The sequence below is a fragment of the Microcebus murinus genome, chromosome 24 (genome assembly GCF_040939455.1).
Source record: "Microcebus murinus isolate Inina chromosome 24, M.murinus_Inina_mat1.0, whole genome shotgun sequence".
Classification (NCBI taxonomy): domain Eukaryota; kingdom Metazoa; phylum Chordata; class Mammalia; order Primates; family Cheirogaleidae; genus Microcebus; species Microcebus murinus.
The window spans coordinates 3,622,734-3,642,455 of NC_134127.1; the positions used below are offsets into that span (position 1 = coordinate 3,622,734).

General features: G+C 44.2%; 2 protein-coding genes across 2 annotated transcripts; one reads left to right on the forward strand and one right to left on the reverse strand.

Moving 5' to 3' along the window:
- Positions 1 to 172: 172 nt before the first annotated feature.
- Positions 173 to 5,968, forward strand: TM2D2 (TM2 domain containing 2). The gene is made up of 4 exons (XM_012763009.3): positions 173 to 498; positions 1,349 to 1,436; positions 3,600 to 3,715; positions 5,269 to 5,968. Exons 1-4 carry the CDS (start codon positions 278 to 280, stop codon positions 5,480 to 5,482), a joined length of 639 nt encoding a protein of 212 aa, XP_012618463.1. The 5' UTR covers positions 173 to 277; the 3' UTR covers positions 5,483 to 5,968.
- A 773-nt stretch (positions 5,969 to 6,741) lies between these two features.
- HTRA4 (HtrA serine peptidase 4) lies at positions 6,742 to 19,522 on the reverse strand. Its single transcript, XM_020282816.2, has 9 exons — positions 19,057 to 19,522; positions 18,529 to 18,628; positions 17,548 to 17,752; positions 16,471 to 16,665; positions 16,006 to 16,038; positions 13,568 to 13,682; positions 12,752 to 12,809; positions 11,760 to 11,855; positions 6,742 to 8,360 (listed from the first exon to the last, which is right to left on the reverse strand). Exons 1-9 carry the CDS (start codon positions 19,520 to 19,522, stop codon positions 8,195 to 8,197), a joined length of 1,434 nt encoding a protein of 477 aa, XP_020138405.2. The 3' UTR covers positions 6,742 to 8,194.
- Between the last annotated feature and the right edge of the window lie 200 nt (positions 19,523 to 19,722).

Below are 19,722 nucleotides of genomic sequence, written 5' to 3' on the forward strand. Positions count from 1 at the left end.
ATTGGAGGAAGCACTCGGCGCAAAAGGAGGAGGAGCGTGAGAGACCCAGAAGAGGAACTGGGAAGCTGAGGCGCCGCGCAGCGGAGCCCTGCCTCCCTCTGGTCAGCCCTTTCTGGTTGGCTGGCGACGGTGGGCGGAGCTTGGAGCTGCGCGCCCATTGGCTGTTTGGCAGCCGGGAGAGAGCTACGCGGAGAGGCTCGCCCTGGCTGGGCCCGGGTCGGCGGTGCCGGCCTGCGTTTGTGGTTGAGGCGGGTCGTCCGCCGCTGGGTCCGGGAAGATGGTGCTGGGTGGTTGCCCGGTGAGTTACTTACTTCTGTGCGGCCAGGCGGCTTTGCTGCTGGGGAATCTACTGCTGCTGCACTGTGTCTCCCGGAGCCACTCGCAAAATGCCACCGCCGAGCCTGAGCTCGCCTCCACCGCCCACCCGGAGGGCTCCGCGGGTGCTCCGAGCTGGGAATATGGCGACCCCCACTCTCCAGTCATCCTCTGCTCTTACCTGTAAGCCACCGGGGCTCGAGGCGGGTAGATACGGAGATCGGGCCATGGATATGTGGGTGTCGGGGTCACGGGGGGGGAGGCTGCTTTTTTCTCCAGACCCCTCTCCGCTTGAGGACCTGGTAGTCAGCACGCAGGAGGTGATGTCGTGACAGGTTCCTCACTCCTCTCACCTGTGCAGGGAAAAGACTTGTGTGTCGGTGGCAGATCCTTTGGGATCCCGAGTGAGGAGAACTGGGGAGGAGTGACATCATGTGGCATCTGGAAGAAGGGTACACGAGGCTGTCTGTGCCTTCCCCGTCCTGCGCCCTTTAGCCAAAGAGGAGTGTTAGCTGTTAGTCGATATGAATTAGGCGCCAGTGCCGAGTGAGGCATAAATGGAGTAAATGACTTTTCTCTGCCTACAAGGCACTTCTTTTTTAAAGGCAGCACTCTTACCGTTGCAGAACCAAGCCACTTTTTTCATATCTCTTTTTGATCAAATAAGAAAAGGCGTTTGGGAAATGCAAAGACAACTGAGAATCCTTTAGCTTAAATTCTGCCCTTCCCCCAGACTCGTGGTTGTTTGACTATCGAAGAAATGAAGCCATAGCAGAAGTAGAATCCATGTAGAAACAGAACCACTAACACCTCCCCCTTTCTCTAGTAAAAGGTTAATTTGGGTAGCTGTCAGTCAGACCTACTGTGCTTCAGTCTAATTGACGCCAACCTCTTGGCTTGATAGAGGGCTTGCAGAGTGAAACTGAACCCCAGAAAAGCTGGTGAAGAAATGTCTCTTGCCTGTTTCAATTTTGTGCGTGTAAACAGCAACTTGCAAAGATCATGTGATCGTGATCTTACTGTTGAATTACAGACCTGAAGAATTTATAGAATGTGAAGACCCAGTGGATCATGTTGGAAATGCAACCGCATCGCAAGAACTTGGTTATGGTTGTCTCAAGGTGGGCTTTTGTTTTATTGTTTAAACAAACTCTTCCCCTGAGAAATAGTACTGGCTAAATGCTGTTACAGAAAAGTATAAGCAGTACAAAGTTACTTTTTTGAAAAATTTTGTCAGAATGACTGTTACTGGAAATTTCCTCCCTGGCCAGTGTCAGTAACTGACCAAGACATTCAGTTTCCTCATGAAGGAGCGATCTCTGTGCCAAAACCACCCAAGTACAGTGACCAACCTGTCTTTGGTTCCTATGGCCATTGAGATTGACAGATGTGAAGCTAAAATTTCACCCCGGCTCTCCTTCAAGGCGTGCACATTCCTGAAAGCAAAAGAATGGCTATGCACTTTCTAAAACTGATGATGGATTGGGCAGTATATTTGTTGCACACACATTTGAGGCAGAGATCCTCTTGCTGATGACCTTTCTTTTCAGAAGGAAAGCAGGTTCCACCGTGTCCTTAGGAAATAGATGTGGTCTATCAGTATATGTCTTTGTAGGAGGTTAAAGTATTCCAGGGGAAACCTTTAGTAACAATGGCTTCTTAAAACGAAAAGAAGCCATTCAGTTCCATTAATAATATTCCTAAAGCTGGTACACACTTTCTGATCAGTCTCAAAAACCAAGGAAGTTTATGAATCTCCTCCCCACTATGGAGTCACCCTTATATTGTGTTACATAATGCAAGTCTAGATTAAATTAGGTGTTAAGAGAATTATAGGAAAATATTTTTTGTACTAATTCAGACACAGAGATGAGACTCGGAGTGGTCGGGGTGGGAGGAGGCTGGATGATAGGAGATTGCTTGGTGGGTACGATGTGTTACTTCAGTGATGTATGCACTGAAGGCCCTGACTTCACCACAGTGCAATATATGTCGATGTAATGAATCAGACACAGAGGAATAAATCTGACAGTAATAAGATGTAAAAGGCAAGTCATACTGAAATCGTGTAGAGAAATATTTTAAATATTATGAAATTTTGTTCTGTGGATAACAACTGATAGAAGTTGGAGTTAGCATTGTATAGGGATCACTCACTTTTGCCTATTTTAATTAAAAACTAAATTTATCCTGGCCAGGTGCAGTGGCTCACGCCTATAATCCTAGCTCTCTAGGAGGCCAAGGCTGGAGGATCGCTTGAGCTCAGGAGTTTGAGACCAGCCTCAACAAAAGCAAGACCTCTGTCTCTACTAAAAATAGAAAAATTAGCCAGTCATGCTTCACACCTATAGTCCCAGCTACTTGGGAGGCTGAGGCAGGAGGATTGCTAGAGCCCAGAGTTTGAGGTTGCAGTGAGCTATGAGGCTGCCACTGCACTCTAGCTGGGCGACAGAGTAAAACTCTGCTCAAAAAAAAAAAAAAGAAAGAAAACCTAAGTTTATCCTATGAAGACACTCAAACTCTCACCTCACCCAGAAGTCCTAAAGGACTAACAGCACTCAGGCACCTGATTTGGTAGCGGGGAAGTGTGGAGGTATGAGGAGGCAGCATCGTTTTTTTCCTAATCCCTTCCCTTTGAGTAACACTCCAATGAAAATATTAATAAAACATAAACTGGCAATAAAAAATGTATGGTTGTGTGTTCTCTGCTAGAATTCAGTTAAACAAAGGATAAGAGGCCCAGTTCTGAAATTTGTTTGCTGCAATTTAAATTTACACTATAGGTGTACTACAGATGCCTGATAATCTCACATTCATGGGCTAAATGACATCCTGAATTCTTACCTAATTATGCTAATTTATAATGAATATAAAACAGATCTCTAATACACATTGACTTTTTTAAATACTCATTCCCAAATGTTCTGATTTGTGGTCTTTTTCCTATAAATGTAGGATAATTAAAGTATTAATATTCTGTCCATCTCTTCTAAATGGCATTTGACAAAATTATGGGTTTTTTTTTTTTTTTGCTATGTTATTGAAGAAGCTAGTCATGAAGAAAAAAGCAGGAGTTTATTTAAACAATGTACATTTAGGATAAACTAATCTAAAATCACTTGAAATAAGTCACTAAATTCCTTTTTCTTGAGGACAGCTTTACCTCAACCTTGTTAGAATGATTGTAGTCCTCACACAGCTTTTATTAAATAATATAAAGATATACTTTTGTCTTACTTGCTTTGTTGAGTTTGTTTTGTTTTGGTTTTGTGGTTATTGCACAGTTCGGTGGACAGGCCTACAGTGATGTGGAACACACTTCAGTCCAGTGCCGGGCACTGGATGGAATTGAGTGTGCCAGTCCTAGGACCTTCCTACGAGAAAATAAACCTTGTATAAAGTAAGTGTTACTTTCAGTGATGTAGTTGGTAATTGGGTGGAGGTAGAGCCATTTTCCTTGCCAGTTTTTGATGTGACTTTTTAAGTGTTAAAGAGGGTATTTGGTTACTATTGTGCATAATCCATCGACAGAGGTAGTGAGTTTATAGTAGAGGGGACACTGGACTTGAGATCAGAAGTCCTAAGTCCAAAATGCCTCTTTCCCTAAGTGCCTGTGGGCATTCAGAGTCTTTCCCTCATCTACAAAATGAAGGAGTTGAGCCAGATGATCTGGCTCCACAATTCCTATGCAAGGTATAAAATCCTATGAAAATTGCCTTGGTATTTTAGGAATAAAGCTTTTATTATGAAAAGTGGAGGTGGACTCCTTACTCTGAAAATCAGTTTATCTTTAAGTTAAAAGACCAAGGTCATTTCTGTAAATTCTGCTTGAAGGCACAGAATTTACTCAGGCAGAGTGCTAACTGTAAGAGTCAGTGGCTGTGTTTACTGATACTACAGTAACTGCAGCTGTGTCATCAGTGTAAGCACAAAAGCCTTATGGAGAAGTACTCGCTTTTAGTTGCTACAAAACAGCAGCAAAGGTGTGCAGAGATCAAGTGTTCATTTAAGGACAGTGCTTCCTTAGAGAACCACACTCAGGGAAAGCCACCCAAGCCTCAGGAAAGGAGCCTCTGTAGGGGAGGGTGGGAGGCCAGACTCCATTGCTACCAAGATGCCTATTATGCAAATGTGCTTGCTAATTTCTTGTCCAATCCAACTCTGCAAAAGTCAGTATTTGTTCTTAGAGGTTCTCCATATCTTAGCAAGTACTCTATTGAGACCCTAGACCAACTAGAGATTTTGGCAGGGGAGAAAAGTAGGAGCTAAGAGGATATATTTAAAAAAAGGGTTTTTTTTATTCTTTTATGTATTATAATGCTTGACATATTAAAAAACCTTTCTGGTTGGGGAAAAACTGCCCCTCCTGAGGCTGAGGTTGTTTCTTAGAGATAGCAAAAGGCCTAGCCAGGAGCATGTCTTTGATAGGCAAACTATCATGTCTGATAGGCAAACCAGACATATTTCTGGTATCAAACCTGTACACGCCAGGAGACAATATTCCTCTGCCTTAATCATCCCAGGACCAGGTGCCAGGTAAAAAGGGACCACACCTGTAGTTTAGACCTTGCCGAAATTATTCAAACTAGCCAATCCCAAACGATTTGCTCTGCCCTGCCTTCCCTTTCCTACAGAAACCCCATAAAGGCAGTGACCTAAACCTTCCCCTCACTCCTGCCTTCTTACCACCATGGTGTCTTTCCCACAAAGCCCTGCGTGATAGGCTGTACCTCCTGTCTCTAGGACCTGTGAGTATAATAAGCTTTTGTTTCTCCTGAGCCTCTCCTCTTGTGGCTGCACCTGACTGTCCGTCTCATAAAAGAATACAAAACAGAGGGTGAGAGGCCGTGGAGGGACTGCTGTACCATCTGCTCACTTGTGTTAAATCCATTAATCTGAAGTGTTTTAATGTTCATGCAGTAAGACATCTTCCTTTTCATTCCTATTGTCTAGGTATACCGGACACTACTTCATAACCACTTTGCTCTACTCCTTCTTCCTGGGATGTTTTGGAGTGGACCGTTTCTGTCTGGGACACACTGGCACAGCAGTAGGGAAGCTGTTGACTCTCGGAGGGCTTGGGATTTGGTGGTTTGTTGACCTCATTTTGCTCATTACTGGAGGGTTGATGCCAAGTGATGGCAGCAACTGGTGCACTGTTTACTGAAAAGAGCCACTGTCAGGGCCCAGGGAGGCAGGTACAAGCTCTGCCTTCTGAATTCTTCTCTGCAGGCTCAAAAGTCTTCTTCGGAGGGGACCAGTTTGGTTAAGAAGGCGCCTCTGGACTTTGGATTCCCGACCCAGAGTTCACCTTTTGCAGACTAGGAAAAACAAAATATGCGTTGTACCTTTCCTCGTGGACAAAACATAAAAGATAGCAACTAACTCATAAGCTGTGGAGGAGTTTCCATAGTCTTTATTTGTGTACATTGCTGTATCTTCAGTCCCTGGAAGCAAGTGGACCTAACAGGATGAGTAAAGTGAAATTTTTATCCACGAGCCTTTCGTGACCCCGAGTCTTCATGCAGAGGAGACCTGAAGCTGAGCCAATGAAAATCTTCAGCAGAAGTAGAAATGACCATTGACCATTTTAATACACACTGAAATTCCGACTTTCCAAATTTAAATTGCACAATAAATTTTGCCAACCTGGTGTGCTGTATAAGTATTTTCAGTATGGAGAGTGAAACTCAAAATGCTATTTTTTTTTTTTTTTGCCGAAAACTAGGCATTTGCGATGAACCACCCTATTAATAAACCCTGTTGTGTCACCATTATTACGCTCCAGAAACAGAACATGCAGTGTAATAATTTCTTCATGCCAATTATGTTTTGAGAACCAACACAGTAGCAGACATGTATGTGAGCTGAACTATTCCTCTTGGCAGAATTATCCTTTCTAAATATTAGTATTTATCAGTTTATGGAGCCCATGTTGTAGGCTGATAAAAAAAAGATTTCATACAAGTTTCTGTAAAACTATTATTCATGATTAGGTAAGATAAAGTGAGGAGCCTTGTGCCCTTGGAAAGAAAAATACACTCCTACTTAAAGAATATTGGATACTAGGGTGGAACTAGGACATGATTTATGGGGACACAAAGGAACTGAACACATTCAGACTCAGAATAAGCATGGTACTAAAGGCTCTCTATGGGCTATAGCAATCAGAAAGAGACACACAGCCAAGCTTTTGCATTCCCAAATCACTGGGAATAAAAGAAATGTAAGTAGTTTATAAGTTTTAAAAATTGCTTCTCATCCTTTTGCAATGTAAGTCGAAAGAACTATCACACATAAAATAACAGGTGGAATTTGTGACCAAGGCAAACTGAAAGCCTGCTATTCAAAATAACTTACAAATTCCAGAAACAATCAAGGTAGAACTACTCAACATTTATCTCATGATAATTGACTTAGAGATGAAGAATCACAGTTAAAGTAGCTTCCCTGGATATATTTTATCATTTTGTAGCAGCTTTCCTAAGAACTTCTGCTTTATCATCCCTGATTAATATGATCACTGTTCTTATATTATTAAAGGTAACAATGGTGTAAAAAATTAGAACAGATTATTCTGTTCTGTCTTGAAAGTTCTGTACCACACTGACCTTAACCTTGCTTAAAACAGTAACAATTGGTAGACTTTTAATTCAGAATCTCTGTGCCCTAAGTCAGTATATTTTAAATTGTCATGGGTCATAAAGAAACCAGACTTACTCCCCAGAAAGATACACATACATGTAAAATTCTGCATAGAATTTAAAGGCTCAAGGATCCCATGTTTTTGTTTTTTTAACTTCAATCTTACCCAAAATAAACCTTTAAAGCTTATCAAGTCCTGCTTCATCCCACACCTTTTTAATAATCTCCTAAGAATATTCACAAACTCCATCAAAAGTTGTTTCCTTTAAAGAAAAAAACTTTGGCAGCTCCAAGACTCGAAATCATTAATGTTACAAGAGGAAGAGCTTGAGTAAAAAAGCTAAATGTCCGTAAATTAAAGAATCTGTTTTATAAAAGAAGCCCTTCTTGTATATGTCCATACCACCCTGAATGCGCCCAATCTTGTCTGATCTCAGAAGCTAAGCAGGATCAGGCCTAGTTAGAACTTGGACAGGAGAAGGAACCCTTCTCAGAGTCAGAAAAGCTGCTGTTGTTTCTAGCAGTGGAAACAACAAAAGTTGTTTCCATTGCTAGAGCAATAATTTGAGAATCATGAGTACTATTTCTGTGTGACAATCTGTAATTGTCAGTTTCAATTTGATTTCTAAATGATACCAATCTACTATATCCATAAACCCCAGCCAAATGTGATACAACCTCAAAAACTCATTGACCAAAAGAGTATTATTAAAAAATTGATTATCTCTACACTCGATTCAGGTGGTTGCTTAATATTTGGTAGATAGATCTGTTTGTGTATGTGTGTGTTATATCTAGTTTGTGGCTATAGAGGTTTACTATACTAAAGTGTCCCTTCCCTCTGTCAAGGTTAAATTGGAAACTGCCTGTTTTTTAGTTGTTTCCTATCTTTAAATAAAATGTTATCAGTTCCCCAGACTTCCTGGCAACATTTCCTTCTTCCATTTGGCTTAGTAAGGCTTCGTAACAACAGTTCTTAACAGCACTTCTTAAGAGCAGCCCCAACCTGATGATCCCTGAATGTGTGTGTGTGTGTGTGTGTGTATGTGTGTGTGTGTGTGTGTGTGTGTGAGTGTGTGTGTGTGAGTGTGTGTGTGTGAGTGTGTTCAAAGCATCTTTTTTTTCCTCATCAGAAAGAGATTCCAAAACCCCTTGCCACCTTTGGCACATCTTCAATACAAACCAGGTAATTATAACTTTGGTTGTGTTAAATAATCTCTCTTTACAGCAAGACTTAATTGATTATTTCAGGTGTGACGGTCAGGAACAAAACTTGTCTTCCCCGATGAACAGTGATGGAAAGGGAATCACTGTCCTTAACAGCTTCGATAACATCAGCTGTGGTCGTAACAGGTTGCCCATTTATGCTGACAATTACATCATGGTCTCTCAACCCAGAGCTAGAAAGGGAAAGGGGAAAAAAAGGACCATGAAATTGTAAGAAGAGGGTTTTTTTTGTTTGTTTGTTTGTTTGTTTTTATGGCATTACTGTTTTGCTGGCATTAAACATACAAACCGGGTAACCAGAAATAGCCTCGATCCTTCCCAATCTGAGGGCTGTTCTTTTCACAGCACCTTCTGGTGCTGCAAAACCACCTGGAGGACAACAGTCCTGTTGACCTTTATAAAATTAATATCCTATCAGTACCACATAAGAAGTTTACTCTTCCCACTTACTGGATTTGGTTTGGCATGGGAAGTTCAGCTGTTAATTTCTATTAATCTCTAATTTTTTTTTTTTTTTTTTGTGGCCCAACAGGGACGGTATTTATTTCTCATTCAAAAAAAGGACAAATGGGATTTGCAATCAAGATGGAAAGATCCGTCCTTTCTCCAAATCAACTCCTGTCTAATCTCTAATTTCTGTTAACCTCAGGCACACTGCCGGTCTCACCAGCAAAAGTGAAAAGCCCAAGCAGTCCATTTTTTCCCCAGACAAGGTTATATTTTGGTCAATTTTATTTTGACAACCCACATACTTGCCCATCTTCATGCATAGGAAGGTATACTGAGCTGCATTATAGAAGTTCTGCTTCCAATAAATCAACCTGACTTTAAATATTTAAAACTCTGGCTCTAGGCTCCCTTCCCCCAAAGCTGTGATTATGTTCAGTGTCCTACATCACTGCTTCATATTGGATATATATTCTAGAAGAAGAAACTTGCTCCAAATACAAAACACTTCTGTAACTACATAGCCATGCTAATGATTTGTCTTAAAGGTAAAAACAGGCTGGGGGAAAAACATCAAATTAAATGACTCCAGGAGACCCCATTTAAGGGAAATGAAAAGCCAAAGGAAGACTGATAATATGGTGGGATTATCAATATATGTGGAGTTTTAAAAGAATTAGGAAATTTAAAGCAAGTGGATACAAAGAGACGCCTGAGCACAGAGCTAAAAGCAGGAAACACGTTTAGAACAAGGACAGCTTAGGAGGATGACTTGGAACAAGCGTGCATAAAGAATTCATAATTCTAGTTCTGTGAGCAGGAAAAGAGAAAAAGAAAGAAATCTGCACATTATTACTGAGCGCCAACTACGCACCAAATATGAAGAACTAAGGCTCAGACAGGATAAATGACCTTTCCCATGTCACGTAACTTGTAAGAGGCGAACGTAGGAGTTGATCCTGGGTCTTTCAGACTTGAAAACCCATCTTCTTGCCCCTAAGTCATTCTGCCTCTCAAAACAAACAAAAAAGCAGCCTCAAAAGCAGGATCATAGAAGGGTCAAGCCAGGGGCCACATCCCTGTGCTGACTTCCTGTGCAACTATGCAAGATAACCTCTCTGTACCACACAGCTGCTTCCTCTGTAAAATAATATTAGCACCTATATCATAAGACTCTTGGGGGCTCAAACAAGTATATAAAACACTTTAAACAGTGCCTCAGATACAGTCAATGTTTCATCAAGTACCAGCTATTATTAGTGTAACTATTATTATTAGGCATAAGTGGGTGAAGGCCAGAAATAATGGATTTCTATTTTTCAGGGACTCCCAGCAGTAATTCTCACATTTTAATGTGCATAGGAATCACCTGGGAATCTCGTTTAAAAAAAAATGCAGATTCGGATTCAGGGGGCCAAAGGTGGGGCCTGTGAGTCTGCATTCTTAGCTAACACGCTCCAGCTGCTGCTAATGCTACTGGTCTACTTTTGAGTAGCAAGGACTTAGCCGAAAGAAAACACGTTGGCCTTGAACCAGAAGTTAAAAATAAGGAGGAGTGGGGAGGTGGAGCAGGGAGGGAACCAGGAAAGTCTAGAAAAGGCTGTGACAAGCCAAATTTATTAATAGTAACATGAGACCTAACACTTAGCTATGCTGAGCACTGCCCTATAGTTTCTTTCCCCCTAGTGAAAGTATGGCCATAATCTAAACAGATTACTGAGCTCTGGAAAAATAAAAACAGAGGGAGGCAATAAAGAAATAACAAGAGAGAAATCCAGGAGAATAATGTTTGTAGGACAAGCTACCTCTTTCTCAGTAGTTACTGTTAAATGTTTCAAAACAACAGTGAAGTCACCTAGAGAACCTTCTTTTGGGGGCTGCTCTGACCTTGGCTTTATTTCATTGAGAGCTCAAAACAGAGAAAGGATTTAAAAATACCTAAAATGTGTATTTAAACTTTTAATCCTGTGGATTCTTCCCATTCTTAATAACTAATAATTAATATTTATTAAACTTAGTAATCATTATAACCAATATTTATGACCAATAATCAATAGCTATCGATGACTTAGTAACTTAATAGTTAAGTAATAACTAGTAATATTGAAAGGGTAGATTTGGGAATTCCTAGCAAAAAATTAAACTTATGCTATTAACTCATGAGTTCTTCTTGGACTTCTTAGACTACAGAAAAGCATCTTCCTCCCTCCCTCCCCCCCAAAAAAGTCTTTACAAGTACACAAGTCTAAGTTAGCACTATCCTGTAGAAATAGCCACATTTTTTAAAAAAAGTTTTAAACATATGAAAGTAATTTTAATAATATATCTTATTTAATGCAATATATCCAAAATATTATCATTGAAACATGCAATATTTTAAAATTTTGAATAGACATTTTACACTCTATTACATGTAAGTCTTTGAAATCCACTCAAAACAACACCCCCCCCCCAATATACTACTATAGAATGGTAATACCTCATACAGTTCAATGATTAAAATAAAATTCAGGCCGGGCACGATGGCTCACGCCTGTAATCCGGGCACTCTGGGAGGCCGAGGCGGGTGGATTGCTTGAGGTCAGGAGTTCAAAACCAGCCTGAGCAAGAGCGAGACCCCCGTCTCTACTATAAATAGAAAGAAATTAATTGGCCAACTAATATATATAGAAAAAATGAGCCGGGCATGGTGGCGCATGCCTGTAGTCCCAGCTACTCGGGAGGCTGAGGCAGGAGGATCGCTTGAGCCCAGGAGTTTGAGGTTGCTGTGAGCTAGGCTGACGCCACGGCACTCACTCTAGCCTGGGCAACAAAGCGTGACTCTGTCTCAAAAAATTAAATAAATAAAATAAATAAAATAAAATTCAGTCCTTAAGGAACAATAATTTTATAATTTAATGGAAAAATATTTTACACTGCTTCTCAGTTTTTAAATTTAAATTAGTTAAATCTAAAATTTAACTAATTTTAGGTCACATTGGCCACATTTCATGTGTTCAATATGCACTGCATGTACACAGTAGCCACTGTGTGGGACAGGGCAAATGGAGATCCTGCATGCTTTTACCTTGGCACGCATCTAAAAAGAACAAAGGTGGATGGGTAAAGGCCTGCGCTTATCTTACCTTTCAGCAGCTGTTCCTTGAATCACTTCATATACAAAAACCCCAGAACTCACATCAGGGAAATCTGGATCTTGCCTTTTCATTTCTTGAAGAAGGCTGAGAGAAGCGAGAGGGTTAGGAAACATGATGAATTAATCTTCTGAGCCCTGGGAAAAGGCTGGAAGTCTCAGTAGGTACTCCATCTGTTCTGCTCGAGGCTCCCAGGGGCCAATGAGAACGTCACTGAGCTGATCACAGTCATTTTCCCCTGGGTGTATTCTGTTCCTCTATGCCAAAGCCTGGACCCAACTCGCATTATAGAATGCAGCCACAGTGACAGACACTGTGCACAGCGGTGCCGGTGCAGGCAGAGGCACACGGGACCCACAGTCCCCAGAGTCCCTGCAGTCCAAATGCTTCGCTTTTCTGTTAAGATTGTCCAGCTACAGCTTCTGCCTCCGAGAAACAGCCCGGACATATTCAAACACATGCTTACCAGCACAATTCACAATTGCAAAGCTGAGGAAACAACCCAGGTGCCCATCAACTCATGAGTGGGATTAATAAAATGTGGTATACGTACACCATGGAGTACTACTCAGCTGTAAGAAACCATGGTGATATGGCACCTCTTGTATATTCCTGGATACAGCTGGAACCCATTCTACTAAGTGAAGTATCTCAAGAATGGAAAAACAAGCACCACATGTACTCACCAGCAAATTGGTATTAACAGATCAACACCTAAGTGGACATAGAGGAGTAACATTTATCGGGTGTCGGGAGGGTGGGAGTGGGGAGGAGGGGATGGGTGTATACAACCACAACGAATAAGATGTACAACGTTTGGGGGATGGACACGCTTGAAGCTCTTACTCGAGGGAGGAGTGGGCATGGACAATATATGTAACCTTAACACTTGTACCTCCATAATATGCTAAAATAAAATATATATATATATATATTAAATAAATAAATAAAATTTAAAAATTAAAAAAAAAAAACATGCTTACTTCATAGTGAGGGGCAGCATTCGCAGACCCAGATATTTCTTCTGTGAAAGAGCCCTTCCTGGAAAGGAAAGTTATGATGTGTTACTAACAACAAAAGCTCTTTCCTTTTGACAGAGTTTAAGACACCTGTGTTCCAGAATCTCTTTGCTATTATACCTGCCCTTTCAGGCTGCCCGCCATGAAATACATGCTACAGAGAACTTTTTTTTTTTTTTTTTTTTTTTGAGACAGAGTCTCACGCTGTTGCCCAGGCTAGAGTGAGTGCCGTGGCGTCAGCCTAGCTCACAGCAGCCTCCAACTCCTGGGCTCAAGCAATCCTCCTGCCTTAGCCTCCCGAGTAGCTGGGACTACAGGCATGCGCCACCATGCCCGGCTCATTTTTTCTCTATATACTAGTTGGCCAATTAATTTCTATTTATAGTAGAGATGGGGTCTCGCTCTTGCTCAGGCTGGTTTCGAACTCCTGAGCCTTGAGCAATCTGCATGCCTCGGCCTCCCAGAGTGCTAGGGTTACAGGCGTGAGCCACCTCGCCCGGCCTACAGAGAACTTTTGTCATTAGCACATACATTCCTCCCACCAACCTACCCACCGCCAGCCCCTGGGTTTCATTTCCAGACTAGTTCAATCCAAATACTTCTAGGTAGAACTCATGCTTGGTTTTGTGCCTAGTCTTCCAATATTGCCACCCAAACCATCACTGTGGTAGCTGAATGCCAGTGTCCCAATGGTTTATAGGATTCCAGTGGCTGTCTCCATGAAAGAGTGAGTGCTCCTGATACACACAAGAGGGCGTGAAAATATCCCAACTGCTTTACCTTTCAGCTGCCGCTCGTGGTATTCTGCCAAGAACTGTCTGATTCGATCTGAGGGAATTGCAAAGGAGATGCCTGCGGTCACCTTCAATGTATTTATGCCAATCACATCTCCATCCTGGCAAGGGAAGAGACATCACTCAGTCTTGAAATTTTACAAACTGAACGGTGCAAAACCAGAATAGCAGAGGAAGGAGCGAAGCAAGTTCCTACGGTCAGAAAACAGAGGAACGAGAGGAGACGTACCTCAATAGACAGCAGTGGCAAACTGCGAGGTGGGGGTGCACATGTGCAGGAGGTACTTTCCTTTCAGGGCCAAAGGCTCAAGGCTACTGAGGATTTTTTTTTTTTAATCTTGAGCTCGTTATTTTCCTTTAGTAAATTACATTGAGTTTAAAAGTGAACCACAGGCCGGGCATGGTGGCTCACGCCTGTATTCCTAGCACTTTGGGAGGCCGAGGCGGGCGGATTGCTCAAGGTCAGGAGTTCGAAACCAGCCTGAGCGAGACCCCATCTCTACCAAAAATAGAAATAAATTAATTGACCAACTAAAAATATATATACAAAAAATTAGCCGGGCATGGTGGCGCATGCCTGCAGTCCCAGCTACTCGGGAGGCTGAGGCAGGAGGATCGCTTGAGCCCCGGAGATTGAGGTTGCTGTGAGCCAGGCTAATGCCACGGCACTCACTCTAGCCTGGGCAACAAAGTGAGACTCTGTCTCAAAAAAAAAAAGTGAACCACAGTTTGAATTGTGACACAGATAAGAGGAGAAGGAAGATTTGCCCTTTTATTACTTAAATGAAACTAAAAATAAACATGGAAAAGGCAAAAAGCTGTCAGATTGTCAGAGACACTTCAATGAAACTATTCACAAGAATTAGGGAAACTGACCTCAGCGGAACAAAGCTCTACTAAGCTAAAGATATGAAGCAGCATATATTTTTCCACTTTATGCGTTTCATCATCCCTTAGCCACAAAGGAAAGGATATAAAAGAGATTTCTAGTTGTATTAAAATACAGATTGTAATTCAGTAGGTCTGGAATGTGGCCTGGAACTCTGCATTTCATGCTTGCTCTAGTAAATTTATCGTCTAAGGGAGAAGGCAGAGACAAAAGATTACAAGCAATGGTAAAAAGCAGTCCATCATTTTGCACACAATTCCCCTAAAAGCAAATGTAATATTTAAAGAGGAACCAAAAGCAAACAGCCCAAAGGGACTCAGAAAGCATGACCACAGGCTGAGTGTCAAATGGCATTGTGCTCTCTTATGTTTTCACATGTATTTGAGTAATTAGAAACCCTGGCGTTTCCACTAGAAATGCTGAATAAATTTAAGAATAAAATACATGGCAGAGCAACAGATGCTGGTTGTGGCTTTTCTATCATCTATAAGCAGGTCAAGACTAAAAACCTGGATGGACCACATTCCGTAATTAGCATTTTTATTTTTTTGACACAGAGTCTCACTGTGTTGCCCAGGCTAGAGTGCCATGGCATCAGCCTAGCTCACAGCAACCTCAAACTCCTGAGCTCAAGCGATCCTCCTGCCTCAGCCTCCCGAGTAGCTGAGACTACAGGCACGCGCCACCATGCCTGGCTAATTTTTTCTATGTATGTTTTTAGTTGGCCAATTAATTGCTTTCTATTTATAGTAGAGAAGGGGGTCTCGCTCTTGCTCAGGCTGGTTTCGAACTCCTGACCTTGAGCGATCCGCCAGCCTCGGCCTCCCAGAGTGCTAGGATTACAGGCTTGAGCCACCATGCCCGGCCAGCATAAACCATTTTAAAAGTACTGATTATCTAGCCTGTCTTCCAACGATTCCCTCCTTTCCATCAGCCTTATTAACCTCACCTCTAGATTACTATGACTCCTTTTCACCTGGTCTCCCTACTCCCACACTTCCTCCTTTGATCCAATCTATATGTTCATTCATTCATTCATTCATGCAGTTCATGTACTGCAGCAGGGGGTCTCCAAGGACCTGCAGTGCATACCACAGGTGGTCATCAGGCATAAATCTGGGTGTAATACCCAGGGCTCTTGGTAACTGTCTGATGAAAACAGAAAGCATGTTGGAGAGAAAAACATGTGAGGCAAACCAGAGCCAGAACCCTGGTGCACTCACTGGGATGGCATCACACACCAGGATGATTAATCCATCATAGATCTTGAATTCTTCCTAACCATTTACTAATGATCCGAGAATAGAAAAGCATCATTCCATAACCCTTTACACAAGAGCCCACGTCTGCATTTCGGAACGTGTAAAGTTTTTGAAAGTTAAAAAGAAACATGAATACTGCAGAGGAAACATACAAACTGCCAAAAAGAAAAAAAAAAAAAGAAAGAAAAAAGAAAGGTTTAAATATAGTAAAAAAACATTTAAAAAAATTTTAAAAAAAAGAAACATGAAGTAGCAAGGAAAGTGGCCACTTACCAAGTTCACCAGAGGCCCCCCAGAATTCCCGTGCTAAGGACAGAATTTGAAAAAGCTGTCAGTAAAGCCAATGAATACATTTCTCCTTGTCATTTATATATAGCTCCCAAAGAGGTTTACCAAAAGCAGCCTGCTCTAACGAGCTCCTGCTGTTCCTCCATAGCAGGCAAAATATCCTCACCTATACTGAAGTCAGTACAGGTAACAAACAGTAAAAGGACCCCCACTTTCCACATGGGGTGACCTCCATAACAAACCCTGAGAGACCACCCCAAATAACAAGGATGCCAATGATCATACCAAACAGACTGAACAACATGGCATTCCCAACCCTCACATGGGGATTTAACTGCACTCTGGACATCCCCAAAGGCCAAAAAGAAAAGAACTCATTCTGTCCTTTTATTCTCACCATACTGCTGCCAGTATCTTACGGGCTAAGGATAGACCTCCTAAGTGACTTACATTAATTATTGCATCAGTCTGGATGTAGTCCATATCTGAATTCTTCAGTCCCAGCTCTTTGCTTCCTCTCTGTGTAGTGCTGACAATTCCTGCTGTTACTGTGTTTTGCAGGGAAAATGGGCTGCCCAAGGCAATCACAAACTCTCCAGCCCGAAGGTCAGACGATCTTCCCAGTAGTAATACAGGAAGATCAGTCTGCAGTGGTCAAGGAGGGATAAGGACGACAGAAAGGTAAAGAACAAATCAAGAGCAGAATTGACCAATATTTGTGTCTAACACAGATATGACACTGTAGATATCATTTTGGCCCATCTAAGAAGCACCCTCCCACACAGATTCTATGACTGCCTTCTACTTCTTCCTAAAAGTTCAACTACCACCAAGCTCTTGCTTGTGAAGATGATTAGGATCATCTCTGAGGTCTAAAATGATTGCTTTGCAGAATTTACTCTTAGCAAACTGCCAGGAAGGTAACTGATGAACATAAACTAACATTATCAATTTCCTTAGTTCAAAGGTTAACAGTCAAAGTGAATAAGGCACAAACAGGAAGATGACCCAGAGCAGCACTTTTCAAACTGCAATTCGCATGCAAATCACCTGGGGGTCTTATCACAAATGCAGATTCTGAGTCAGAATGCCTATCTAGGTGGAGTCTGAGATTCTTAATTCCTATAAAGCTCTCAGGTGCCATGTTGATGCTGCTAGGGTGCAGAACACACTTTGTGTAGCAAAGACTTCAAAGTATTCCTTAGCAGCAGCTTTGAGTGTACTAGCAATAATTTCTGGTATCCTAAGCAGAGAAATACTTTTCCAAGAAGCAGCATCTGTTGAAGAGGAGTTGCAGGAGGAAAAATTAAGACTGCTCAATAGTTAATATAAATTGTTAGAGATGTACAGACAGGAATGGAAGAAAAACAACAAAAAAAGAGTGTGAAGAACTGAAAGAGACTAGGAAAACAAAAAACAAAAAAACATAAACCAGATTGGAAAAGATGTAGTGTGGGAAAGAAAATATCAGCAAATAAATGAAAATCCCCAAATACACAGACTGTGATTCAGCCCTCAAATACTCACATCTGCCTCAATCTTAATCAGTGCAAGATCCAATTTATGGTCAATGTCCTTGACAGTGGCTTCATACTGGGCCCCATTCTGGAGCTCCACCTGAATCCGCTGCTGGTTAGTGATGACGTGAGCGTTGGTAATAATGAGCCCATCCTCAGACACTATGAACCCAGAGCCACTGGATGCAGGAATATCCTGGCTGCTGAGAGGCCACCTGTCCCCATAAGAGAACAGCAGAGGGCAGGAAAATCAGGGGATCCAGCCATAGTTTGTGAGTCGTGGGAACTTCACATTTCTTAAACATACTGTCATCACAGTTTTCTCAGACATTTTGCTTTTCCCCGTCTGTGTTTTCATTTTCTCCCCGTACAAGTGGAATTTCCACAGACAGAACCCTAGTCTTGTGAGCACCACTGAGAGCTGGTCTTGCCTTTTCCAGGGACACTGCTGCCTTCTTCAGAGCTGGTCCGTGCAGCAGCCCACGGGGCCTCTGCGGCAAAGAGGCTGTACCTGCTCCTACGACATGCGCAAAAGCGCGCCTAGTGCCACAGTATCAAGGGCCTAGGCAGGAGGGCATCAGTAGGGTCTGGTTCTGTCTTAGTCTCCACTACCAACTGGCCTGTGGCATAGGACAAATTAACCCCACTCTCTGGGTCTGGGTATCCCTGCATGCAAACAAGGGGGCTGGGCAAGATTACCTCCAAGATGCCTACTCGCTCTTATATGTGACCTTAAATTTTGTCTGTGGGAAATGAGAGAGAAAGAAATCCCAGCCACCCAAATCGCAGGAGAAGCTCAGATTTGGAAGTCAGAATCCTTGTGCCTCTGCTCTTTGACTCAATGACCTCGAACCGATGATGCCACCTTTCTTTAAGCCTCAGTTTCCTCAAAGCGGTTTTTACCACTGCATGATGCCTGTACAGGGCCTGGAGCAGGCGGGCGCTTGGAAACAGTGGCTGGGGGAGTTACCGTCCCCTCCATCTCCGTTACCTGCGGAACAGCTGCAAGTGGACCACAGACGGCGCCACCTTCTCCACCACCGCAGCGACGAAGTTGAACTTGCTCCTGAGCAGGCCTGCGCTTGGGGTCCCTGCGAAGAAATGCTCCTTGCTGGGGGGCAGCAGGAGCCCGGCTCCCCGCCCGTATCGGGTGTCATCTCTAGCATCGCTCCGTCTCTCCCCTCCCTCCGTCTGCACTTGCCCTCTCCTTCCTCCCTTGCGCCTCCCCGCCTGCGCGCTTCCTGCGCCCCTAAGGACATGCCTTGCGGAACCAGGCCTGTCACCTCGACTGGGAAAAATTTTAAAACGAAGACTGTTCACAGGGCGAACGGGGAGAAACCAGGCTGCCAGCGGTGAGAGACACCCGCTAGGGCAGAAAGGCTCCGAAACACAGACGGCTGCGTCCCAGAGGCGAGCGAAGCCGGGCGGGCCCTGCGCGATGGGGCCGCGCGATGGCAACACGGCACGCTTAAGGCTCAGAAGTTGTCCTGAGCGCGCGCGCGGCCGCCGTCGCGCTCACCTGGATCGCCGCAGCCGCCCTTCTGCACGGGCACGGCCGGGAGCGCGCCCCGGAGGCGCGCGGCGCGGTTCTCGGCGCGGAGCGCGCACAGGCTGGGGTAGGTGCGCCCGTCGCTGCCGCACACGGCCGCGCCCGCTGCCGCCGGGCAGCCGCAGGTGCCCAGCCGGGCCCCGCCGGGGCGCCGGGGGCCGGCCCGCGCCCCGCACTGCAGCCCCGGGGCGCACGGCCGGCCGCGAGCCCCGCCGCAGGCCTCGCCCTCGGCCGCGGGGCACACGCGGCAGCAGCCGCAGCGGTCGGGCAGCGGCGGCGCCCCCGCGGGGCAGGACGGCGGCGGCGGGCAGCGCGTGGGCTCGCAGGCCGCGGGGCAGGGCGGCGGGGCGCGGGGCGCGGGCACCGGCGGCGGCAGCAGCAGCCACAGCAGGAGGAACGGCCCGAGCGCGGCCGGCCGCAGCGGAGCGCCGGGCATGGTGCGCTCCCGGGCGGGCGACACTTGCTCCCCGCCAGGGTGCCGGCCGGGCCGGGCTTTAAGGGGCAGAGCCTGGCAGACCCCTCCGCGCACACCCACACCCACACCCCACTCCCGCCCGGCCCTGGCCGGCGCAGCAGGGACGCCCTCGTGCGCACAGCCAGCCAGCCACTGGGCACCGACGGGGCGGCTCGCCCGCC